Here is a 25,674-nt window from a genome sequence, read left to right as displayed (position 1 = left end):
AAGAAGGGGAAAAGCAGATAACATAGCCTGTTAATCAAGTACAGGCAGAGCTGCTTTTTCTTTCAATTATGTCAGTACTGTACTCAGAGCTGGGTATCAAACCTCAGTACTACTTCAGTATTAAAACAGCAGCAGGGAAATAAACGTATTCATTTTGTCATGTTTGTCTGTAAGTAGCCAGAGCCAGCAGCTAGCTAGCTTAGCCTAGCACAAAGAACAAAAACAGTGTGAAAAAGCTGGTCTGGATTTGCTAAGCTAAGCTAACTGGCTAATGCTAATGCATCTGGCATAGTGCTGTACTCTTCACTCTTCTTCTTCCTTTTTTTTTTTTTTTAAACTTGGCAACAGGAAATATTTATTGCAGCAACAGAAGCAGCATGACATCCTCTGTAGCAGAGGGATGCCCTGGTTAGCTTGTGACCTCACTTCCTTCTCTGTGCCACTTCCACCTTATTTGCTCTCTCTAAACAGTATTTTCGACACTTCCAGCTGGTTGTCAATTATTAATAAAGTTATATTTAAACATAAGAATATGTTAGAGGGGAAAACTGGTAGGAGTTATGTTCCTATTTGGCCTAAAAGTCAGAGTTGTCAAATTCAGGTTTGATTCTGTGTTGTGTACGTGTGATTGATCTGAGCAGACTTGTGACTTTATTTGTGGTAAATGCAACACCAGAGTGTGACTGTCACCACAGTGACAGTGCTGCGCTGCAATCATTTCTATATCAAAGGTCCCAGATTGCAGACGGTTCAAACTGGTGCTGTGTTTGCTTCTGTCTCTTCTGTTGTTTCTCTTTGTTTTCTTCCACTGGCTTTACACTCCACATCCTGCCAGCTCAACTGTAAAGTGTGAGGCCTGATGGGTTAACTCACTGCCAGACTTACAGTATAGGTGCTGAGACATGAGATAATGATCGTTTGTGGATGTAGCTTTTTGTCACGCGACTGCAGTATCTGTCAAGAATACAGCAAAACTGTTATCTGTAACCATGAACAGTGAACTACAGTATGTTTTCCACTGCCTGTGTGATAATATCTAAATGTTATCAGTCTACTAAGTCTGAACAGATGGACAAAACAGAATGATGTTGACAAACAAGCTGGCTTAGATCTGACTACAATTATCCAACACCATAAAATACAGTGGGCTGATGTTAAAGCTAATAGCAGTAATCGTGACATAGTGTCACTGGGGTGGAGGCTCTGTGCGCTTTATTCACACACCTGAAAAAACTGGGCTGAGCCCTGCTGCATACTGGACTCCACCTGGAGACTGCTGCATGCACTGGCAGTTGCTGGAGCCCGATTTGGATTTAGGTTTAAATCTTTGTCTTTGCATTAATGACTTTTTATTCAAAATTGTTCCTGCATTTTTAATATAGCCTATAAATATTTTGAGGTTGCAGGTGTTGCCATCTTTGTTGTGTACAGTTGCCAAGATTACAGGTGGTGTTGTGAGACACACACACACACACACCCACACACCGACATTGTCATTCTGCTCTTTACATCACAGTTTGTCATCCTTTTATGTGTTTGTTGAAGTGCCCTTGGACACTGAGGTTGCACTCCAAGTTGCACCCAGTGACTGTGTCTTCAGTGTGTGAGTGATTATATTGCACCATCAGTGTAAGTGTGTGTCACTGGGTGAATTGGCAGATAGTGTAAATTCAGTGCGTTTTAGGTCTGTAGAAATGCATTGTGTGTCCTTTTTTAGTCTTAATCTCAGTGGATTGTAGACACATTTACTTCATACATCTGATTTAGGTGACACCACCATGACAGAGACAGGGTGTTACTGAATGTAAGAAGCTTGAAATTGTTAGTACAACAGGTGAAGCAATCCATTCAACTTTTCAACAAGAGAGACAGTCATCACAGTACTTTATAGTGTCACTGCGGTGGAGGCTCTGTGCGTGTGTGTGCTCTTTTCACACATGTGAAAGAACTGGGCTGAGCCCTGCTGCATACTGGATTCCACCTGGAGACTGATGCATGCACTGGCAGTTGTTGGCACCTGATTTGGATTTAGTTTTAAATCTTTGTCTTTTAATAAAAAAAATACATTAGTTTTAGTTAAAATGTAGTTATTTGCTATTTGTTAGGTGTAGTCTAGTTTTAGGAAGAAGAAGATAATATTGTACCTATTGAATATGCAATAAATGTGTAGAGGAAAGTCTTGAAACTGGGACAAACTATTATTGCTCTGTATTAGATGAAGGATGATTTCCTCAGTGGTTCAAATATGTCATAATCAAAGAGGCGTTGAGCTCTTCAGTTTAGGATGAAGAGCTGATTCTCATTTAAAAATAATACATTACCAGTCTCAGTAGTGCACACTTTAGACCAGAACAATGTCTTGTCATAGTAGTTAAACAGTTTAGGAAACCCAAGAAAGTTGGTCACCTTAGCTGGTTAACCACATCTACTTCAATGCTAAAGATCAAATAATAAGGGAAATGGTTTATTGCACAAGAAATGCATATAAACAAATCAGTATAATACTACTGATGTGTTTAGTAAAAATATTAACAGTATAAAATGCACTTTTTCCAGAACACCTCCTTTTATTTGATTGTCAGTGTCGAAAAAATTAACATTTAAGTGCATGCAGCATACAGAACCAAAGCAAACATAGCTGTTTCTGTTTTATTATAGATACAATAATTGACCAATATGACAGATTCTATAGCTGTGCATGTATAACATGAAATAATTTACTAATTTCAAACTAAGTAAGTAAATGTCATAGCAGTAAATAATAATATTGTACTGTTCTGAGGGGTGATCTTTGCCAGATTAATACTTTTGTGGCAGCAGGTACAGTGGTAAAGGAAGGACCAGATGATCTTTAGCATGAGCAGTGATAACTAAATGGTAAATAAGCAGAGAAGAAAGTCAAATCTGATCAAAGAGAAAACACAAGACCAAGGTTACAACAGTGTGACTGATAGTCCAGCTCAGATGTCAGTCTGATGTACGTGTGTGCACAAAAAGTACCTGCATGAAAGTCCTCAGCCGTGAAAGTCGAAGGCCAGCTGAGTCGATCTGTTTGATGACGGATGTAAATTTTACTCTCTGTGATGTCAGCTGAAGAGCAGCTTGTGTCTCGTCCATTTGTTGGTATTGTTGTCGGTTGCTGCAGTAACCACAGACAATAACACTCCACCTCCTTTCTTTTTGCAAACAGCAGTCACACCCTTCACCTCACTTCACTTCATCTGGAATGTAGTGCTTGAATCCACCACCTCTCACTGCTCTGTGATAGATGTGTCTATGAACATTTAGTAACAGTACTTCACTACACTACAGCAGATGTGTATGTCAGGTTTCCATCTTCTCTCTCTTTCTCTTTGTCTCTCCATCTCTTAAAAATACACTTTGAAGCTGTGGTGACATCTGTCTATCCAAAAATGAGATGCCTGGAATGTTTTGTTTTCCACAAATTATGCCTCTTGTGAAACCAGGATATTGCCTAGTGTGAATTATAAAATAATTATGATCATCTGTGGAACTTTTCTCACTCTGTTTGCCTCTTTCTCTCTGCAGTCGCAGCCTAGCCAGGCCCCACCCAAACCGGCAGCTCAGGTCTCCACTGTGAAGCCTGGAGAGGTACTGAACATTACTCAAACCATTTTCTGTCATCTCTCCCTGTATCTTTAAAAAGACTCAGTTGTTAACTTCCTGTGTTGGGCTGACTCATCGGCTGCCATATCAAACTCTGGGCTGTGTGTTTCATTGTTACTTACTTTCCTGTTTCAGCACCGTGCCCCTTTATGTTTTTACTAGCCACATAATTTTTGCAGGACGGTGAGGTAATAGGTTTAGCTGTGTCCTGAGCAGTAGCAAACAAAAAAGAAAACTTTCCTCTTCCTTCCACTGAAGTACGACAGAGGAAACACCCAGTTTTATTAGCCAGTGGAAAGCAGTTTAATCTTAATGCTGCCCTAAAACAATAACCCAACGTGATTGTCCCTTCATTTTCAGTTTGATTTGTTGCTGATGGGGCTAATTTCCAGACATTAAGCATTTGCCTAAATAGAACTTTAGGAAGCTGACATTAATAAATTATATATCATTATCTTATATGAATCAGGAACTCAGGATTTGATGCTGTTAACATTATTGTGTTTGTGACTAGAGTTTGCAGACTACAACAAATGCAGGAATTGAGCATACTTGAAGTATACTTTATCAATTATGTCTAGCACTGAGAACAGTCAGAACAAACTGGTCTTCTTAGCCTAAATTAAAAGTCTTTTTTCCTCCTCTGCTTTTTTGCAACCTCTCTTTTAACACAGGAAAGCCATTGTCTGTCTTTCAGTTTTCTTTTACGTTTTAAAAGTGAACCATTGTTTTGATCAAAGTAACCTACAGCACCAGCCTGAAGTGTCTTCACTTGACCCTCAACACCTGCACTTAGACATCATCTATTTTGGTGCCTGGCCTGTAGAGAAAGGCTTTGGTGGAATATTTGTACTGTAAGCTGACTGTGTGCAGAAAATGGTGCAATAAGAACAATTTAAAGAAATAATAATATGAATTTGTTTGAAAAATTGAAATGTTCTCAACTTACTGAACTATTTATACACTAAGCTTGTAGTACAGTCATTAATCTTCAGCTATAAGTGAGTCGTAGCAGCTGACCTTGGTGGCCTCTTTCATACTTCTTGTTTGACATTGCCATAGTGCAGGCTCATGTTTCACTGGCAGTGTATAAGATCAATGCAGTACAGCACTGCATATAATTAAGACAATGTGCTTGACATCATATTGCACAACAGTTGCACGATGTATGGGCAAATCTTTTTTCAAATTGAAATATATTTTTGCATCCAACTATACTTCTCATTTTATTCTAAATTTGAAAGGATGTCCCACAGTGTAACACTTCCATAATGTTTGGTGTGGTTTGGTATTTAAAAAGAAGGATGGTCAAAACCAACACAACTGGGGCCAAGATATCTCAAATTTGAAGCATACAATTCTAAGTTGTGCTAGTTCTTTGGATATCACGGGGATGATTACATCGTGATGTCATGTAGGTCATCTTTGCAGCTCTCTCCAGTGCCACAGAAGGGGTCATACATACATACATATGTTTGCACAGGTTAATTAGCTTGCCTAATGATGAGTAAACACTTTAATGTGTAAATGTGGTGGATGAATACATTAAGGATTGTCAAAAGGTCAGGTTTGTTATAATCCTGGTAATGAAGGGAGATGATGGAGTTTTCCACACCTGGTACATTGCAGAAGGCACCATCAGGATCTGCCATGGCTACACAGCCTGGGGTCGTTACCACAGCAACAGGCATTGCCACAGGAAGTGGCATAACAGCAGGAGGAAGTGCTTCAGTTGGGACCTCAGGAAAAGAGGCACCTAAAGCCAAACCAGAGGTAGACGGACTCTGGATGCCTGAATAAAAGTGGAGGGGGCTTTGGCTGTTTGGTGTGATGTAACCAGATTCCTTCTTTTGGTCTTATCACAAGGCAGCTCACATCTCTTCTTCACTGGCTTGGTTTTCTTTTCAACTGGCAACATATGTCACTTCTCTGCAAGCGTTGTCACATGAACACTTGCTAAAGTGTTTACTCATATCGTCACACTTACGGCACTGACTTTGTCAATAACATCCATATGAGTTTCCTTAAACACATGCTGCTTGGTTTATAGACTAACACCACGCTGGCTGGTGCTACTCTCATTGACATGTCATCTGCTGGGGCTACTGTTGTTGACATGACGTCAGCAGGGGCGAGGGCCAGTTCCAAAGAGATGGCTAAAGAGGTAATGATGTTATCATGGCCAAACACTTGTTGGTGCTTTTTCTTGCTTTAGTCTCTGTATCCAGCATTTTTACATAACTGCTATTCATGATCCTCTTGTTTTTAGGTTGATTAATACATTCAAAAGGGGCAGCTTGCTTAAAACCCTAATATATATAATGTCTAGTTTAGCTGCTTTATATCACCCTTTTAAATAAAACTCCACAAGTTGAACTATTATACTGATGATTGTCTTGTGGGTTTTTCGTAGTATATCTGGTCAGTGCAGTTCTTTTCAGCAACATGTTATTTGAAAAGGAAAATATAGCAGGTTTGTTTTAATTTTGCTGAAGCATGAAAAAGCACCAGTATAAACTCATCACTGGTCAGATTAGTGTCAATCTTCAACCTTAGTAGACCTGATCTGACCAGTGATCACTGCACATGTTCTCCTCCTGTTTTTACTAACACTGTTTGAATGCGTCATACATCTATTTTCAATATGTCTGCTGCTTTAAAAGTGCAGTGTATCGGTTGTCCTTGTGTTTTTGAGTAATCGTTTGGCTACATGTTTGTAGACTGCACCTGTCTCCCAAGTTAAAGCTGCAGCTACAGCTCCTCCTACTGCCACTGGAACAGCTGCAGCCGCTGGCACCACAGCGACCACTGCTGTGACCAAACCTAAAGATACATCCAAGGTAGAATACAACACTGGATTAATGGTCAGATTGGTCCCAGTCCTGACTCCCAGCAGATCTGACTAGAAAATAACTTGCATACTTTTTTTATTTTCTGGAGTACAGTGACAGACTGACCAGTGATCACTGTACATTTTCACCTTTTCACTGTTAAACTAAGTTACACATCTCTTTTCAACATGTCTACTGTACATCTGTCATCCTGGTGTGTTTTTGAGCAATCATTTGGCTACATGTTTGTAGACTGCACCGGTTTCCCAAGTCAAAGCCACTACTACAGTTCCTGCTCCTTCCGCTGGAACAGCCGCAGCTGCTGACAAGACAGCAACCACTGCTGTGACCAAACCTAAAGAGCCACCAAAAGACACTGCCAAGGTAGACCCAAGTGGTGCAGGCTTTCCAGACCCTTTAATGCCTCCATGACTGTCTGTCGAGGTGTATCTTTTGGGGTTTTCTTCAGTCATTGCTTTATTACTTTTTTCTACAAAATCTTTTAGTCACAGAATCTTCATCAAGACAGTCAGACATGTGCTTTGGACATTTTCGACTTTGGGAATTTTTATGAAATCAAGTCCTTGCTTTAAACTTTTCTTTCATACTTCGGAGATGACCCATTGAGGAGTGCACTTTTGTTCTTTGCTCTGCATCCCTTCTCCCAGCATGCCTGTGCTTGTTATTGTGTTTGCTCGTGGTGCACACCTGTCCACTTGAAACACCACACATGCATCAGAAATCTGAGTCAGCAAGATGAAACATGGAACATGAAACAGGCCTGCAATTTATTTGACACCTATGAACTAAAGCGTTGGTGGAGGCTTTTTTCCGCTGAAGCTGGTTGCTTCCTGTCCTGTGTTGTATTACTGATTTTGTGCGTGTAAAGCAAATTTCTCATTTGACCTGGCCTATAACATGTATTTTAGAGTGCCACTGTCACTTCAGCAGCCAAAGCTGATGTGCCTAAAGTTGACCCTGCAAAAACATCAAAGCCAGCTGCAGCAGCTGCAACAGCTGTGGCTGGAAATGTACAGGGGAAGAAAGAAGAACCTAAACCGACCCACACAAAGGTAGACAAACCAAAAACCAACCAAGGGTGGAGGCAGTCTGATTGTTATATCCTCTGTATTTTTTTAATGGCATTGTATTGTTGTATCATGGATGTGATTGAAGCTTACTGTGATTCTGGCTGTCCCTTCTCTGGGTTGGATGAATAGACTACAAATAATCTTAAGAGACAACATCAGGGCCTATATGGACTTTTCAATTTTGTTCACTTAGGGAAATACATTAAAATTTAAGAAATGATTCAATTTCATGTTTTATTTTCTTCTGGGCATGAGGTTTGACTTGGCATACTGATCTCTTCAGTCACACATGAATGTTGAAAGATTAATGTGTGTTGATTCTGGGTATTTGTTGCAGGTGCAGGTGGAAGGGCCTTCCACAGCAGCTAAAGGAACCAAGGAGGTAAAGACCCACTGAAGTATTATGACTTTGTTCTTAAAAGCATGTCGCTTGCTCCAGTGCGCTGAGTTATGTTGCATACACAGGCACCTGCAGTGGATCCTTTTGATGCCTTGGCCAACATACTGCCATCAAGTGATTCTGTCACACCCCCTCAACCTGTATACACCGGGCCAGTGGTTCAAGAGGTACAACAAAGTCACAGCGTGCATGTAGAATACAGCATATGTGTGTGGCCATGCTAACAGAGCTGGTATGTTATGGCGTTGAGCTGAAGCATGGCGCTTGTATAAGTAACTGTGTGTGTTGCATGTGTCACAGCATAGCATCACTCCTGAGAAGGGTCACAAGTGTGGAGAAAGAGAGGACACACTGCCTCCAGGTTACAGATTTAAAGATATGGTCAGTTTTCCTCAGTCTACTCCTCTTAATCACTTCTTCTGAGTAACAGATTAGTGTTGTTACAACACTGGCAGAGTGTGGCTTTTTTCGCTTGCCAGATCTCACTGTCAACTGGTTTTCATTTGGGGCTATTTCTTTTGGCAGTTAAATATTATGCAGGCTAGGTTTTAAAACAGTACAGTAATTTGCCACTAATCCACTGCAAACAAATTCTGTTTATCTCTACTATATATAGATGTTCAGTAACTCAGCACTAATATTAAATATTCAAATGATTATCTCAAAACCTAGTCATGTCACAGCAAAACTATCTTCATTGTGAGATGTTGAAGAGGAAAATGGGAGAATATGAGCCTGTTTTTCTTTCCCAGTCTAAAGTTGATCTGTATTTTCTAGGGCCCAGTTCCTGCAGATGTTAAACCCAAGGACGAACCTGTAAGTGAACCTTTCATAACTCACTTTTCAGTGAAGTCACATAAAACTTTTTCTAACGTGTAAGCAAATGAACAAACACTCAGTTACATATATAGGAAGTGCTGTTTCCACATATGATCTGCTGGTTCCTCTACAGTGGGGAATGTTGCATTGCACTGTTGAGTGGGTGTTGTCTGAACGCCACACTACCCATCTTTTCTGTTCGAGCTCGTTGGCTCTTCTTCGACCAAACCCAATCACTCATATAAATGGGCATCAAGGACCATAGACAAACACGTACATGCACATACGTTTGTATTTTACTATTTGCTCACCCTCAACACACCCACATTAGCACCATAGCTAACTCCCACTTTGTCATTTTGTCTTCTTTGATTCTGTGTCTCATGATCCATTTCCACCCTGATACTTTCTTCCAGTATTGTTGTATTTTGTATTGTTATTGTTTTTTTTTGTGTGCATGTGTGTCAGATGTGTCTTTTAGGAGTGTTTATTGGTGATATTATTTCTGTCTCCATGGAATGTGAAGGGTGTGTCTGTGCTTTTCCTTGTTGGTACATGCAGTTTGGTTTGCATTATTTTTCCCTTGTTTGCCTTTTGACTTGGTTAGAGATGCCATCTAGTGGAGGATCATGAGAAGGCTTATGATTATTGTGAACTATAGAAAAAAAAATAGAAAAAGAAATGGGACTGTCAGTATCTGATGGTGATGCACAGTCTGTTTTTCCTCTCAGAAACCACTGACCACAGATCAGGCCCTGGATTCTCTGTCAGGTGATTTCCTGACAGCTCCTGCTGGAGCACCCAAGAACCAAGAGGTCAGAGTCACTGCTAGCCCATCCTCCACTGTTACGTGGCATGCACCCTCGTAATAAAAGTCCATATAGAAAAGTCACAGTTTGTCATGTCTGTTGTGGACAATATTAGCTGTGAATATATACTTGTATAAAACTGCCTGCCTGCTTTTCTCTAACAATTTGCAGTCTTGATTTTATTTCTATATTTAATATATAGAAGGACAGTGTCAGTGCTTCATCTGCTAGGCCTGCTAACTTTGCATCACCTCCTGCAAAGGTATAGTAAAACCTTAATGTGTGATGCCACTAATGCAGCAGATGACTGGAGGAGCTAATACTCATTGTCTGTCATTTTTTTTGCAGAAAGGTGAAACCCCTGCATCAGTTCCTCCTTCGACTGTGTCTCCTGCTCCTCCTGCTGATAAGAAAGCCAAACTGGAGAAAGCCTCAGCTGATTCTTCTCTGAAGGCGGGACTTCCCTCCTCTTCCTCCAAGGTACTTACCTGCAAGTGTGTCTTTGCTGGTCTCTATTGAAATTTAAAGCAACTTGCTGAAAACCTTATGAGGTCCTGAGGATATTTGGGTATCCTGAATAAAAAATGAAATATTTAATTACTGATAGAAAAAAAACAACTTTAAAAATACACTCTTTACCTAATGAATCAATTTACTTAATTATATCATAATTAATGCATGTAATGTAAAATGTTGTAAAAAGTGTTGTCTGTATTTACCCCAGTACAAACCCCAGATCATTTTATTTACAGGAGCAGACACATGACTTTGTACTGCTGTGCACCTGTCCAACCTCTGTTCTCTCTTTATGTGATGGATTAAACATTAACTTCTCCTGTTCTCTCCTCAGGGTGACCCTATGTCTCTGGATGCTCTCAGTGCTCTTGGTGACACACTGGCAGCAGATGAACCTAAACCTGAACCCCCTAAACTCAGACCTGAGGATTTAGTTTCAGTAAGAGAGAAAACAGTTGTGTTTTGCTGTTCTCATGCTTTTTCACTGCCTTTGATGGTTTTTGTAGTGGATAGTGCAGTAAAGACAAATTTCCTGCTCCCACAAACAATGTTCCTACTTCATGTTTTCCTTTTCACAGGAGGACAAGCTCAAGGACAAAAAGGGTGTGCGTGTAGGAGAGAGGGAGGACACACTTCCTCCAGATTACAGGTTTAAAGAAGATGAACTCAAAAAACTGCCTGCTCCTAAACCTGAGGTGAGACACTGTCAAGTTCCCTTTAAGGGTCCTAATGTAGCACTGTGATATCAATGACCTGCATGTTATTCATAAGCAATATATTTCTGTCTCTTTTCTTCGTATCTCTCCTCACTCTCAACCTGCAGCCCAGCATGGGCACCGATGAGGCTCTGGACTTGTTGTCAGGAGACTTCATGACCTCCTCATCAGCTCCTGCTGTCCAGGCGCCGGTTGTCAAGCCCTCAGTTGCTCCTACACAGGTAGAGTGTAGATCTAAAAATAGCAGAAGTTACCTTGTCTATCAAACATCTCTCCTAATGATCTGTGTGTTGGTTGTCGTAGAAAGCCTCTGTGGCCTCCCATGTAGCTGCGCCCCCTGCTCCTCCTGCTGATAAGAAAGCCAAGAAAGGGGAAGAGGCTGGAATTTCAGCTTCTACTGCCAAGGTACAGTGAGCTTACTGCTCCTTTCCTGCAAGTATCTGTTGACTGGTCATATCTCCTTAAATACTAACAAGCTTGATACTGCTGTTGGTGTTCACACATGTGACTGAACTATTCAAAGATAACAATATGGTTTTTGAAAGATATAACTAAACAAATATATAGGCCATTCTGAAATCTATAATCTGCATTAAAGTATTGCAGTCATGTTTTTTGACACAACTTGGTTTAAACCAGTCTATCTTCTACTCTTACCAATGTCCATAAACATCTATAAATACAACTGGGAATAAAAAACTTCAGATTCAGATCTTACCTTAAAAATAATCAGATTTAGGCTTTTTCTTCAGTGGACAGGAGTTTCTACAATGGAGATTTGGTAAAATTTAAACAAATAGGCTTATGTGATAAAAATACAGAGCCTCATGTTTATGTAGCCTTAATTTTTCATTCATTTTCCAGAGATGGTTGCCAAAGAAAAAAACATGTTGTTTAAAAAAAAAAAAAAAAAAACAGATAATGTTTTTGTTGTCTGGTATAGAAAGTCGAATCCTCTGCAGTTCCCCCTGTGGCTACGTATCATGCTCCCTCTGCTGATAAAAAAGGCAAGGCAGACAAAGTCACTGCTGGAAAGGAACCTGCTGCTGCTGCTAAGCCCAAGACTGATGAGGTGAGATACAAAAGATTTTCTTTACTGTTTTGCCAGTTTGCATTTACTTTTATGTGTGGGAGGGAATTTTTGTTTCAGTAGTTAAACTATAGTATAAATGTATGACACATCAGTAGCTTATACACTTCACTCCAACCTCTGTTCTCTCTTTATGTGATGGATTAAACATTAACTTCTCCTGTTCTCTCCTCAGGGTGACCCTATGTCTCTGGATGCTCTCAGTGCTCTTGGTGACACTCTGGCAGCGGATGAACCAAAACCTGAACCCCCTAAACTCAGACCTGAGGACATCGTTGAGGTTGGGATCACAAACACACATGCATTTAGTTGCTTTTTCACTTACTGACAAATATTACAAACTGACAGTTTGGTCCTCACTTTCTCAGACTCCTGTTTGAGTGTTAACTCTTGGTTTTAGGGTTAGGGTTAATATTAGTTTAGGGTAAGGGTAAAGCATTTAGTTGTGTTGGTGAAGGTCTAGGGAATGCATTATGCCAGTAAGTGTCCTCACAAAGATAGAAATATAAGTTAGTAATTATGTGTATATTTAACCTTCCTCAGAGCAAATGTCTTTTTTACTTGTCCCTTTCACAGGAGGACAAGCTCAAGGCCAAAAAGGGTGTGCGTGTAGGAGAGAGGGAGGACACACTTCCTCCAGATTACAGGTTTAAAGAAGATGAACTCAAAAAACTGCCTGCTCCTAAACCTGAGGTGAGACTGGGTGAATTAAAATGATACCTCAGGGTATTGAGCTCTTACATGTTTACATGTACATGTGTGAAATAAACACCATCAATACATGTATGGTATTGACCTTCACTTCCTCCCCCACCCCCTCCCTCAGCCCAGCATGGGCACTGATGAGGCTCTGGACATGTTGTCTGGAGACTTTGTGACCACCTCAGCAGCTCCTGCTGTCCATGCTCCAGTTGTCAAGCCCTCAGCAGCTCCTGCACAGGTACGTGGTGGAGCTGTTCTTAGTACCTGCAGCCAAAATCTGCAGAGCAACGTACAGATGAATCATTCTAGCAGAAGATCAAATCTTTACAGACACAACAGCCACAGTAGCATGTGCTACTTGTTTAATATTTGCATATTTTGGAGGAGAGAGCATCAATCACGCATTTTAGCATATTCTGCATCTCTGATGTTTAGCGATATTCTCAGTTCCCTTTCAGTGACATGTATTTCACACTTAAAAGAAGCTTTCTTAGTTATGTCTTACTGAGACGTAGATGACAAGAATGATACTACTCTCTTCTCTCACCTCTAAAGTTTGCAAGTTGTCACAGCGTGTTGGTTGTATAATCTGCAAAGTGGAAAAATCGCACATGGTTTCACAGGGTTTAGTTGACTGAACAGGTCATCTTCTTGCTCCATATTTAGCATACTGTTAGAGAATGTAGCCAACCTTCTCATCAAACTGTCGGCAAGAAACCAAATTTGTCTTTTTTCTGCAAATGATTTGTTTTTACATCAAGATTTAATTCTTGAAAACTTCTTTATGAAGTCACTCTAAACTGGTTACATCTCTGTTTTCCAGAATAAAGTTGAGGATTTGTCAGCTCTTGATGTGTTATCCAAAGACTTTGTGGCTCCAACTAAAGCTTCAGGAACTCAGGCAGGTGTCCCTCTTGCTACCAACAGAGTAAAAAAAGAAAAAAAGTGGTGCATTAATGTGTGTGTGTGTGCGCGCGCGCGTGTGTGTGCGCACGTGTGCGTGTGTGTTTGCATGTCGGTGAACCATTTGGTAGAGCATGGATCTCTGTAGTATGGATTTACTGTGTTAATAGAACAAAAGGATTTAATTTGGCTCCTGTTCCTGTGTGTGTGCCTGACCTTGTGCCCTCCACAGTCCCACATTCTTTTTGGTCTGTGTGTCCAATTGAATGTTCCTGTATTTTAGCAGAAAGCAGCTTGTCCTTCTGAGCAACCCAGTTCAACCCAACCGCCTGGAAAACCCAAGATTGAGAAGGTACAGAAGATAATACAAATATTTTTGTTTTGGCTATAAATATTTGTTATTTGACAATGATAGTTTGTGATTGTGTATCTAAAAATCATTTTTTGGTATAACACTTTGTTCTATTTGGCCTTCTACTTCTCTACACAGTTTTTTTTTTTAACTAACCCAAGACTTTTATACCTAAATTTTAAACTTCTCCTGTTCTCTCCTCAGGGTGACCCTATGTCTCTGGATGCTCTCAGTGCTCTTGGTGACACGCTGGCAGCGGATGAACCAAAACCTGAACCCCCTAAACTCAGACCTGAGGACATCGTTGAGGTTGGGATCACAAACACACATGCATTTAGTTGCTTTTTCACTTACTGACAAATATTACAAACTGACAGTTTGGTCCTCACTTTCTCAGACTCCTGTTTGAGTGTTAACTCTTGGTTTTAGGGTTAGGGTTAATATTAGTTTAGGGTAAGGGTAAAGCATTTAGTTGTGTTGGTGAAGGTCTAGGGAATGCATTATGCCAGTAAGTGTCCTCACAAAGATAGAAATATAAGTTAGTAATTATGTGTATATTTAACCTTCCTCAGAGCAAATGTCTTTTTTACTTGTCCCTTTCACAGGAGGACAAGCTCAAGGCCAAAAAGGGTGTGCGTGTAGGAGAGAGGGAGGACGCACTTCCTCCAGATTACAGGTTTAAAGAAGATGAACTCAAAAAACTGCCTGCTCCTAAACCTGAGGTGAGACTGGGTGAATTAAAATGATACCTCAGGGTATTGAGCTCTTACATGTTTACATGTACATGTGTGAAATAAACACCATCAATACATGTATGGTATTGACCTTCACTCCCCCTCCCTCAGCCCAGCATGGGCACTGATGAGGCTCTGGACTTGTTGTCTGGAGACTTTGTGACCACCTCAGCAGCTCCTGCTGTCCATGCTCCAGTTGTCAAGCCCTCAGCAGCTCCTGCTGTCCATGCTCCAGTTGTCAAGCCCTCAGCAGCTCCTGCTGTCCATGCTCCAGTTGTCAAGCCCTCAGCAGCTCCTGCTGGCAAGGCTCCTCCTGCCACCTCCTCAGCTGCTCCTGCACAGGTACACTCTAAAACTATGAACGTTACCTCCACTGCTGCCCCAACAGTGAAGTCTGCTGCCTGTGTTCCAACAAAAACAGCCCCGCAGGTGAACTTACAACTGAATTCTTACAAACTACTTACACTCTCTAACATCCTGTAGTTCTGCCGACATCTTATTGTCTGTGTTTGTGCTCTCAGGTGGGAACAGGAGAAGATGGTGCCCTGGATGCTCTGTCAGACACCTTGAAGGATATCACACCTGTCCCTCAGCCTGCCCCAGTTCCTGCCAAAGACATTGTCAAGGTAGCCAGCATGCTTCAAAGGCACGGCCTGTGAATTTATATTGAGAATATATATATATATATATATATAGTTGTAAGTTATATAATGTCTTTATATATAATATTGAGAATTTTAAAACGCTCAGAAAACACAGTCTGAAAATCACTTCAGCTTGTCTGGATTTGTTTGGTTGCAGGAGAAAAAGGCTGTTGAAGAGAAGCTGATTAAGATGGGAGAGAAGGACGACTCGCTCCCACCAGAGTATCGACCCACTGAGGAGGATGTTAAGGTACACTGACGTTTGCATTCGTATTTTGTGAATACTATCTCTGTTCTGTAATACAACATATGACAGCTAAAAATGCTGATCTGATCCTGGGTGATTTGATGTTTTAAATTTATATAGAGTCATATTTTTTAATATACCAGTAAAGGTTTTTCATCTATTCAAATCAAAGATTTAATTAACTTGGGCTGTTTTTATGGGAATGGGTTTTTTCTGGGTAAGTGGTTAATATATATTGTGCAGGTGAATATTTACTAGGACATAGTGTGTAGTAGTTGTAGTAACTTTATTTCTGTTTCATTCAAAAGAAAATGGCAGAAGCAAAAGCAAAAGCAGCTGCATCACCCAAAGATGTAAGTCCATCACAGAATGCAATGATCATATAATGATACAACGATACTTTGTGCCAATTGAGTTTAATTTCTTTCTTTTTCTGCTCTGTGGAAGACCATGGATGATAATACAGCCCTCGACTTGCTGTCCACTGACTTCTCTGCTGCTTCCAAGCCAGCTGCAACAGTCTCATCATCTGCAGCCACAGGAAAGAAGGAACCTGCTGTGTCGGACTCAAAGCCCCTGAAGGTAGCACAGAAGCTTACAATGCTGCCAATACACCCCCTTCTAGCTGCATTTTATGTAGGCGAGGTGACAGGGGCCATTTATTGTGCATGCTGATTTACTGGAATAGCTTTATAGGACATTTAGTGGAAAATAGCTGTTGTTCAGAATCAGCTTTATTGACCAGGTTTGTGCGCAGAAACAAAGATTTTCACTACAGCTCACTAAGCTCTCTCTATATACAAGAATTAAAGTTATATATAAACTATATATATATATATATACATACATACATACATACATACATATACATGTTCATGTTGTCACTTCCACATAGACATTTCACTTTTCCTGCTGTGAGCAAGTCAATATGTTGGACACAATGTATGGAATGAGAAACCATAGCAGGCTACTGCATTAGTTCTGTACAAAGGAGCTGACCATAGTCGATAAAAGGTGGCTATCATTGATTTATTTCTTTATCTGTTTCCTAGCCAAAGGCTGGTCCTGCTCAGGACAAGGCTGCTACACTGCTCCCAGATGCCCCAGTGGTTAAATCAGACAAGCCAAAGGTAAAAAGATCTGTGCAATTGGGATATACAATGGCTCCATCAGCTGATATTACTGATAAATTAAGAATAACACAAGACCAAATGTAAACCCCTTGTGAAATCTGAAATCTAATGGTAAAAATATTCATATATATGGATCATTTTAATGATTACTCTTTATTCTTAGTCACAGTATCATTGTGACCTGGCACCCTCTTCATGTTGATTATTGGTATTGGTATCACTGGCCACCACCTCACCAACTCATTGTGGAGTTGTTGAGCTTAATCAAGGTGTCAACTTTGTTACAGGACAAGAGCAAGTCAAAGTCAAAGTCTAAAGTAAGCAGATGCTTGCCTGCTGCATGAAGACGTAAATTACTCTGAACCTAGACCTTAATCTACCAAATGAATCTGTGCACTAATAACTGAGCCAAAATCTCTTATCAGTGGAGCCTGCACAAAGCGGCATGATATACTGTCTGTCACTGCTTTGCCTGATGTGAATTTTCCCAAGTAATCACATGAAATCTATGTCCCAATTTAAAGCCACTGTTTTCCTTTATACATTTTTAAAGCTTGACCTTGTATTTCAGAAGCACCATGCAGAGCAACCACCTGCCCCTGACCAGCTATCGACTCATCTAAGCTCAGATGTTGTGCCAAAATCCACAAAGCAGGGAGGCAAGAGTTAGACCACTTGGTAATTTTTGTTCTTGTCTTTGGCAAAATTTTACTTGATAAAAGATGAAGCACGTCCAACAGGACAGAAATAAATGTGCAGAACTTTTCATTGACTGTTGAACGTGTCACGTCTTGCAGGTTGCTGATGCACAGGGACATAGTGCGAGGAGCTGATCTCTGGATAATGATTCTGTTTTTTTCTAAATCGTCAAGAATGTATATTGGATGAAAGACAACCCAGACGTACACATAACACCTGCTCACCACATATATGCAGAAATACACACATAGACACATACACACACATCTGTGTGCAGCACCTTTTTTTTCTCAGTTTCACACGTATTAAAAGATAGCAAGCTTTTGGTTTCTGTCTGTGGAGAAAATGAAAAGATATTTTGAGACAAGATGGATGTAAAGGATTGTTGATGAACAGACAAAGGAGGGACAACGGGGGGGAAGGGGAAAGTTTAAGACACGCACAACTTTTTGTTTTGCTGGTCGGTGTGTTTAGCGTGCTGCGGGAAGGAAGGCGTTGCTTGTGAGACTCCTACATGTACAAATCAGCTGACAGTTTCTATTTTTCCACTGAAACGCTAATGTCACAACACACTGGTTCTCAAAAGCTGGTGGCTCTGTGATGTTGGTTGGAGTGATGGCGACTGTCAGCTAGCGCAGACCGAGTGCACAGTGGGTGTATAATATCGGGATCTTTGTGCAATCTTGATGTACACAGAAAAGTTTTCTATCAAGATGTGGTCAGATGCCATTAAGACACTAGTGTACAGCTTAGTTTGCTTATATTTTTGCCAACAAATAGTTTACATTATTAGATATTGGGGAGGATTTCCAGGAGGTGTTCTGCTTAATCTTGTATCCAAGAGCTTTTTGCAAATGCCTTTTACTTTTTGTGGATAAATCTGTCAAGAGAAGGGTATTTTTATGTTTTTGGCCTTGTAGAAAAAAAACGAATTTGTTGTTGTTCAGAAGTGCACTTAGTGAACCAAACTGGTTACAAGCTTTGTGAAACTGCCCATATGTATACTGTAAAAAATCTTTGCTCTATATAAGATCAACACTGTATAATTTCCAAAGGGCTGTCAACTGTAAAGTCAAAAATCAGTATACTTTCCCCAAGTGTTTTTTTTTTCTTTCCTGTCAAAGGTTTTGCAGGGGAGTTAAAAGATTTGAGATATTTTAGATGGGGGAATACTAGTGAAATAAAAAATATATATAAATTAGTATGGTGTAGTTTTTATATGTAGAATCTGGTTTCTCTAATATGTGCCTAAAATAAGAGATTAACATGAACTCCTTTAATATGCAGAAAAAAAAAGTCTATAAACTCGATTTTCTTACAGGTGCAAGGGAAATGTGTATGTGTTAAACTGAACGGGAACAGAATCTCCTCTGAAAGTATTTTTCTCATCTCCTGACTTAGTGGTTTTTCATTCTGCATACATTTGTAGCAGCCCACTTCCTTTTGACTTGGGGGGGCTTACAACAAAACAAATGTCTTTTGCTTAAACTTTATATTTTTATGCCGAGACCCTGAATGACTGATGGGAATGCAAATGAGTAGGTGTGATGTGTGGAAAAAAATAAAACAAGAAACATAAATAAAGAAAAATGCAACTCAATACAGCCAAGAAGGAAATCTCGTCTGAGTGGTATTATATTTTCTTTTTATTTTTTTTACAATATTTCACATTGCAAAAATTCACGATGGGCTCATTCTAAAATACTGTATATACATTTTGAAAAAACAACAGTGCAACAGTTTAATATGTACTCTTCATTTTTTTTTAAACCATAGAAATTAAAATTAAATGAATTACAATAACTAACTACTGCTGCTGGCATACTTCTAATTAAAAACTGTCCTCCTGCCTCAGCATATTATTGAAATAAATTTGGTTATTTTTTTAATTTAAATTTGTTTTATTAATTATTGTTATTAAATTGCAGAACTGAAGGGCAGCATGCTAACAGTGAAAAGTAGAGAATATAAATGTAAAATGAAAATCTATACAAAAGCAAAATGAATTATATACACTTTTTTTTATAAACCTTAAAATTTAAATTAGCGTGGTGAATATTCTCAGGAATTCAGCGGTTTATGTTAACATTCATGGGAGTTGGATAAATCAACACTGATTGTGATAGCACAACCTTATTCGCTGTCAAACCATGGTGCAGTTAATGATAATAAAAAAATATATGCTATTCTAAATTAGTCTATTTGATGTGCTTGATGCGTATTTGCTGAACACTGTATCATTTCTGTTACACATAATGTGAATGTTTCAAATTGGTGGCAAATTGTTCACCATGAATATACAAATAATTTGTAGATAAGATGAAAACATAATTTCTGCAATTCAACAACATTGCAAAACAGCTGCAGTTTAAAGAAGCTCAGTGAAGTTTCACCATTTACATTAAATGTGCCTGTTGGTCATCATTTGTTTTCCAGGTGCCATGGGTCGCGGTCTATACAAAACAAACAGGGTATTAGGAAATAATGAACTCTAAAAAATGGTGGTGTTTTTAAGAGGGTTATTTAATAATTAATTCAAATTAATTCCATATTTCATGCATCATGGAAAAGTCTTCGAAACTGTGTTAAGGGCTTGAGGTTGAGAGAAATAAAACACTTTATTTTACAAGCATGTAATTTACAAATCATTTCCAAAGAAAACCAATGGAAATTACTATATTTTGGTTCTAATTACAGGAAAAATAGAGACAAAGCTCTAAAAGTAATTTAAGTTACAGTTCAGTTTTTTTTATTTTCAGTTTAACAGTTTTTATAGTTGTTTTGAAATAATTAACCTTTTAAATTAAGACTTATCAGTAAACAGTTAACAATAAATATGAAAAAAAAAACTACTTAGTTCTGAAATCATAGCTTTGGCCTTAAATGGAAAAACATATTTAAATTAGAAAAAGAAATAACTTACTTTCTTTTATAATGGTGTGGGCATCTCCGTGTCCTTATTCCTACAGTGTTATTGAAAACATTTGGAAACATAAATATTCAGCTAAAATTAAATGAATTTAAACCAATTTGAGTAGAAAGAAAAGGTTCAAGGTATCAGGTTGACTTACGATTACAGTACAGAGTGATGATGATGAGCAGCAGAAGAAGAAGGCCGCAGCCCCCGGCCAGTGGGCCCAGTATCAACGGAGTACAAAACAAGTCAGGACTGGTTTCCACTGCAAGACATATGTTCATTTAGCACCTGTAAATGACTGGACTGAAAAGTGGAACAACACATTAAGAAATGATGTTGCTTCAGGTAACGTTTACCTTTCTCATTGATTGTGTTACAAACACACGGCATGGTGGTTGTTTGGAGATTTGGTTTCGTAGGGGTGGCTGGTGGTGATCTTAGGGTTTCTTTGACTTTTTCTGAAAAATAAGAACAGATTTCATGGAAAATATTGCTGAAAATAATTAATCATGTCAGGATTAAACCAAATTTGTGAAACAAAACTCACCTCCAACCAGACGGGTTATCTCTCCAAAGTTCAGTTTGTTGTCCTTAAAGGAGGCACAGGTGTAAGTGCCGCTGTCTTCAGCTTTGCTGAAGGATTTCAGCATTAGGATATGCTGACTCATCTTTGTTTCACTGAATTTTTGATGGATTTCCTTTGATTTTTTTAAGCCGCTGTTGCTGAAAGATCCAATGAATTCCATCCCAGAGTGGTCCAACACTCGAAACCAGATGACCATGGTGCCTTGCTCTTTAGGGTTGCACGTGATTTCAGCTCCCTCCCCATCTTTTACTCTTTTCTCACCAGCTTCTGCAGTTATTCCTAAAACATGAAAAAGAGGGAGCATTGTTATCAATCACCTCATTGTTTTCAGGATCCCAAAACCCAAATACTAAGAAACAGAGCAGAAGACACTGTCACGAGTTATTAGAGAAAAACATTTTGAACTTACTCTGATAAAACACCAGAATCACCAGAATTTGAATCCACTTTTGGTTCATTTTAATCTTGCGGACGACAATAGCTGTTAAACACGTCTTTGTGGTGCTTGATGGAGCCTGTTGTGAGATTATTGAGTGTGATATCAAGCCACGCCCCACCTGTAACCCTCTTCTCTGCTCTGTCGAATGGGATCATTGCAGTGGAGTGTTGCAGAGACCCCCTGCAGCACAGCCGTGGTCTGCAAGATAGTTTGAAGTGGAGCCTACTGATCTACACTTTTGACTCCTCTGCCTCTGGTTTGAAGCATTGAACAGCTCAACTTCATACAAATGTTACAGGCACACGAACTCAGCAGTATGTGGGCTGAAAAGGAGAGTGTAAAACAGCACATAGTGCACGTGCAGCTCACTTTATATGAACACTAGACCGTAACACTGCTCTGTTAACCTCAAATGGTGCATTTCATAAGTAAGAGGCCACAACAGCTGCTCTGTTCGGATGTGAGCAGGCTTAAAAAAAAAAAAAAAACAGAGTGGCCTAGTGGCCTCTGACTCATACCATGTAACCCCAATACCCAGGACATGAATCTGATTAGAGCCTTGTTCTGAAATACAGGCAAAATGCCCCAACAGTAACCTTAAAATAAGAAAATGAGCATTATAAGTCGTATAACACAAAAGTAATACCACTAAAAGAATGTAAAAGGTAAACAAAAGCAATAAATGTCACTGTGAAAACATGAACATATGTCATGCTCTCGGCCCAGAGTGACAAATATATGTTGTCTGATGTTGGTCCCTCCCTGCTGGTGTGTGTGCGGTTTAGTTTCCTTACTCAGAAGATAAAAAGGCAGAGTGGGCGAGGGACTGAGGAAATGGTCGACACTAGAGCTTGAGCCTCAGCCCATTTAAGTGGTTACTAACCTCGCTCTTGTCTTTTCCATCCAGGCCTCTACCTGCTAGTTCAGGGTTAAACCTTTGCCTTTTCTTTACACCCACATGTCTTGTCAGCGTTCAGTTGTATCTATTTTAGAATAAGCTGGTGATCCAATTCATTTTGAATGTTTATTCATTTTACTCATTTGTGACATTGTTCAAAGGTTTTGCCTTTACAGACTAACTTTGACTATTAAATAGTTCAGATTGCTGTTATGCTGAAATGATTTAAAGCACAACAAAGTGTTGGCAAATTTTAAAAGTTTCATCTTTGGCTAACCAAACCGGACACTGAATGGGACACTGTGTTAACATGCAGTGTGACATCACTGCAGCAGGGTGAAGTTTAACCACTAGATGGCAGAAAAAGCAGGATTTATAGCTCAGTGGCTTTTTTACACCAGCAAATCACTAAATCATGGGTCAAACAACTGCTGCTGTGCTGCTCTGTAGAAACTTTACTGTTGTGCACTGCCGGGCATCATTCCGGTCAGTGATGTCACAGCAGGTGTTTCACCTTCGACAGCTGAAAAACCAAAGAGCTCATGGAAAACACCTGCTGTAACATCAGTGGTTGGGGTGTGGCTAGACGCACAGGATGCTCTCAGCATGTAGAGCGTCAGCAGCAGTTTAATGTTCCAAATGTCTTCACTGATTTATTTAACCTTTTTTACAGTGAGAGAAGATGTGCAGTAAAATGGCCCTCACTATGATTTGCATTCAAATTAGAATGACTTTAATGGAAATCTTTGAATGGAAGCATGTGTTAGAAACCTGAGGCTGGGTGTTTGAAAGGTATGGGTGTGTAACCATGTCTGATGGCTTGTGTGACAGTTACTGAACTGGTAAATAAAGTGTTACCACAACACAAATAAGACCCAGGTCATATAACATAACAAGAAAACAATAAACATAAATGTCGCCTGGCACTTGGTGTGAAAGTTGCTCTAACAATTGCAGGAAAATGAAACTCCTTTCATTTCAACTGAGGGGAGCTACATCGGCTATGGCGCAACTCAGAGCCCGTCCTATTTCCTGTTGAGTGATGGAAAGTAAATGCACCGATTTGGTAATGGGCAACAAGTGCTGACATTTTGCTCTTTCGTGGGCGATTTATCTTTTCCATGGGTGGGTGGAGATAGACAGAGAGTAATAAACAAATGCAGTGTCTCACTGACCTGTGCTACACAGCTGTGCTACAGTCTAACACTATTTCTTCACAATGCAGATGCTTGTGATTATCTTAACTTTTTTTTTTTCATTTGACATTTATCACAAATGAAACCATGATGGAAACCATGTCAGTTTCAGATTTTGTGTCATTTTCAGTAAATAGGGGATTCTGTTGATGCTTTGTGATAGAGGATAGACCCAGTCAAAATGCTCTCACTTAGCCCACTTCACCTTTCCATGCCTCTGTTTCAGGGATGAGTCACTCACAAACACACCTGCATGGGCTTCCCTATCTTAGTCACACAGGGGGTCTCCAACCTGAAACTGAAATCTGTGTGTGTGTGTGTGTATGTGTGTGTGTGGTGGGTGACCAGGGAAAGCCAGTGAGAAAGAGAGAAGGCCACCTCTGTACTGAATGCACTGAGAAGAGATTGTGAAAATAGCAACACTCTCAATACCAGTAAATGAACATGAACACCAGTTGCTTGTTCACCAGTGCTTAGGTTTGGCTCACCTGTCGCTGCTCTGATGCTGTACTGCCAGTTTCGGGCATTATGGGATATGAAGCTGTGAAAAGGAAACCAAGAGAAACAGGAGGAGTAAGTAAAAAACCTACGAGCTCCAGAATTAAAGAGGTGAACACATACATTTCTTATTTTAGTAAAACTTCCTGTTAGGATTGGAAAATAACATCCACTTTTTATTTACATTTTTGGCTTTTGCTAAGAAAGGTGAAATATTCAGAGTTTCATGTTGAATGTACAAGAAGTGACATGGAATAGGTGAATAAAGTGATCTCATTTGAAAAATAACTCACTCCTGCATCATATGTCAATATAATGGATATTTATCCAGAGCACTGGCCTGTGCAGTTGGAAACTTTGAATGTTAATTTAGATAATGTCTGACAAATCTACAAATACATGACGCTTAACCTGGTACCTACTGATCGATAAGTGAGTCAACTTCACTGCTTTACATTATCTATGCTGCTTCTCCTGTGGGGCTGGAGCTTTTTTAACATCGATGGCTGCGTTAATATTACGGCACTGTGTATTCTTGTTGCATAATTTAAACATAACACCACTAAATATAACATTACATTATATAATTGACACTTGTCAACTGAGAGAAGTTAATTACAAGATAAATTTTGAGAAGCTGTACAACTTACAGCTAATTTTAACAAGCATCCAATTAATGTAGTTTTAGAGTTGTCCATTGTTCAACACTGAGATTACTATTACATTAGTGTTTCTCTTTAATAATTTAGCTCCATCACAAATATATTAAATAACATGAGGTGATGAAAATTATATATTTATATATATATATATATAATATATTTAATAAAGAAAAAATATATAAATAAATACCACACAGTTGTGTTGCCATCATCAACATTCATTCTTGTTTCCTGGAACTGATGAATATGAATAAATTATGTTCTCAAACGTTGACACAGAACATATGCTGTATATAGTGTACATGCAGTTGGCAGATTATTACTGTAGGTACACCTCGCTTAAAACCGATAAAAGGCAACTGAACTTAGTCATGGTTTACTCTGCTTTGATTGCACATGTGGAAAAATATATAGGCAATAGTTTTACATGGAGCGTTGATACAGCATTTGTTTGATTTTGCTGATTTTATTTAAGATGCGTCACCTGCATTTACAGGAATAAAACTCTTCTTTCACTGCATTTTTCATTTATTGTAATAGTCATATGATTGACGACTTAATAAATAAACACCTCTGTCCCACACTGACACACACACACACAGTTATGCATAGTTAATAAAACAATGAGTGACCCTGTGAGAGACGCGACACTGACATTGTAGTTATTATATATGTACTTAAATGTATTTACATGGATTTTGTGACATATATCCAATAAAATACAGAAACAAGAAATTTTCAAGAGACAGTTTGTTTCTTCCAGTATTCTCATTTCAGAACTGTAACGCTCTGTCTGTCTTTCTGTCTTTCTGTCTCTGTCAGTGCTTGTGGTTCGGTCTGTGGTATTTTTGTGGTTGTTTTGTTTCAGGGACTAGATGAAGAGCTCAAAGCTGAGCAAAGCGATAACATCTCAGCGAACATGGCTCTGTCTCTCCTCTCTCTCCAGCACACAGGAAAGGGTTGTGCATACTCCCTGAGACCCGAACAACCACCAACTCAGTCGTTTCTTTATAGTCCTCAATTGCACAGGTGTGCACGTGTGTTGCTTGTGCGTGAGAGAGAGAACAACACAGCAAGAGACACACACACTTTGCAACATGACTCTATAGCCTCTAATTTAAAATTAAAACAATAAAGCTTGCTGCCAAAAGCTGGGGGAAATTCA

At 39.4% G+C, this 25,674-nt stretch overlaps 2 protein-coding genes across 45 annotated transcripts in view; one reads left to right on the top strand and one right to left on the bottom strand.

Annotated features, from left to right (window-relative positions):
• The window catches only part of cast (calpastatin), a 33,844-nt gene extending 14,927 nt beyond the window's left edge, over window positions 1-18,917 (top strand). For 5 of the 44 annotated variants that reach the window (XM_026307700.2, XM_026307698.2, XM_026307702.2 and 2 more), the window contains 34 exons: window positions 3,550-3,612; window positions 5,257-5,400; window positions 5,678-5,791; window positions 6,348-6,467; window positions 6,711-6,842; window positions 7,388-7,531; window positions 7,887-7,931; window positions 8,015-8,116; window positions 8,250-8,330; window positions 8,727-8,765; window positions 9,500-9,583; window positions 9,780-9,839; window positions 9,926-10,057; window positions 10,428-10,532; window positions 10,672-10,788; window positions 10,917-11,030; window positions 11,113-11,214; window positions 11,753-11,881; window positions 12,075-12,179; window positions 12,476-12,592; window positions 12,726-12,839; window positions 13,425-13,502; window positions 13,788-13,856; window positions 14,061-14,165; window positions 14,462-14,578; window positions 14,702-15,019; window positions 15,112-15,216; window positions 15,392-15,484; window positions 15,790-15,834; window positions 15,929-16,063; window positions 16,534-16,611; window positions 16,902-16,931; window positions 17,186-17,292; window positions 17,412-18,917. In XM_026307700.2, the coding sequence (XP_026163485.1) occupies window positions 3,550-3,612; window positions 5,257-5,400; window positions 5,678-5,791; window positions 6,348-6,467; window positions 6,711-6,842; window positions 7,388-7,531; window positions 7,887-7,931; window positions 8,015-8,116; window positions 8,250-8,330; window positions 8,727-8,765; window positions 9,500-9,583; window positions 9,780-9,839; window positions 9,926-10,057; window positions 10,428-10,532; window positions 10,672-10,788; window positions 10,917-11,030; window positions 11,113-11,214; window positions 11,753-11,881; window positions 12,075-12,179; window positions 12,476-12,592; window positions 12,726-12,839; window positions 13,425-13,502; window positions 13,788-13,856; window positions 14,061-14,165; window positions 14,462-14,578; window positions 14,702-15,019; window positions 15,112-15,216; window positions 15,392-15,484; window positions 15,790-15,834; window positions 15,929-16,063; window positions 16,534-16,611; window positions 16,902-16,931; window positions 17,186-17,284 (3,435 nt within the window). In that variant the 3' untranslated portion in view covers window positions 17,285-17,292; window positions 17,412-18,917. The remainder of the gene's footprint in view (window positions 1-3,549; window positions 3,613-5,256; window positions 5,401-5,677; window positions 5,792-6,347; window positions 6,468-6,710; window positions 6,843-7,387; window positions 7,532-7,886; window positions 7,932-8,014; window positions 8,117-8,249; window positions 8,331-8,726; window positions 8,766-9,499; window positions 9,584-9,779; window positions 9,840-9,925; window positions 10,058-10,427; window positions 10,533-10,671; window positions 10,789-10,916; window positions 11,031-11,112; window positions 11,215-11,752; window positions 11,882-12,074; window positions 12,180-12,475; window positions 12,593-12,725; window positions 12,840-13,424; window positions 13,503-13,787; window positions 13,857-14,060; window positions 14,166-14,461; window positions 14,579-14,701; window positions 15,020-15,111; window positions 15,217-15,391; window positions 15,485-15,789; window positions 15,835-15,928; window positions 16,064-16,533; window positions 16,612-16,901; window positions 16,932-17,185; window positions 17,293-17,411) is intronic. The other 39 variants (XM_026307710.2, XM_026307713.2, XM_026307708.2 and 36 more) reach the window with 29 other exon arrangements.
• A 73-nt stretch (window positions 18,918-18,990) lies between these two features.
• cd8a (CD8a molecule) lies at window positions 18,991-21,561 on the bottom strand. The gene is made up of 6 exons (XM_026307742.2): window positions 21,226-21,561; window positions 20,778-21,095; window positions 20,587-20,688; window positions 20,385-20,492; window positions 20,237-20,276; window positions 18,991-19,766 (listed from the first exon to the last, which is right to left on the bottom strand). Exons 1-6 carry the CDS (start codon window positions 21,272-21,274, stop codon window positions 19,715-19,717), a joined length of 669 nt encoding a protein of 222 aa, XP_026163527.1. The 5' UTR covers window positions 21,275-21,561; the 3' UTR covers window positions 18,991-19,714.
• Window positions 21,562-25,674: the final 4,113 nt, after the last annotated feature.

This window comes from Mastacembelus armatus, chromosome 5, assembly GCF_900324485.2.
Source record: "Mastacembelus armatus chromosome 5, fMasArm1.2, whole genome shotgun sequence".
In the NCBI taxonomy this organism is placed as follows: domain Eukaryota; kingdom Metazoa; phylum Chordata; class Actinopteri; order Synbranchiformes; family Mastacembelidae; genus Mastacembelus; species Mastacembelus armatus.
The sequence above is the reverse complement of the archived record's forward strand: the minus strand, read 5'-3'. Positions and strand labels throughout refer to the sequence as shown.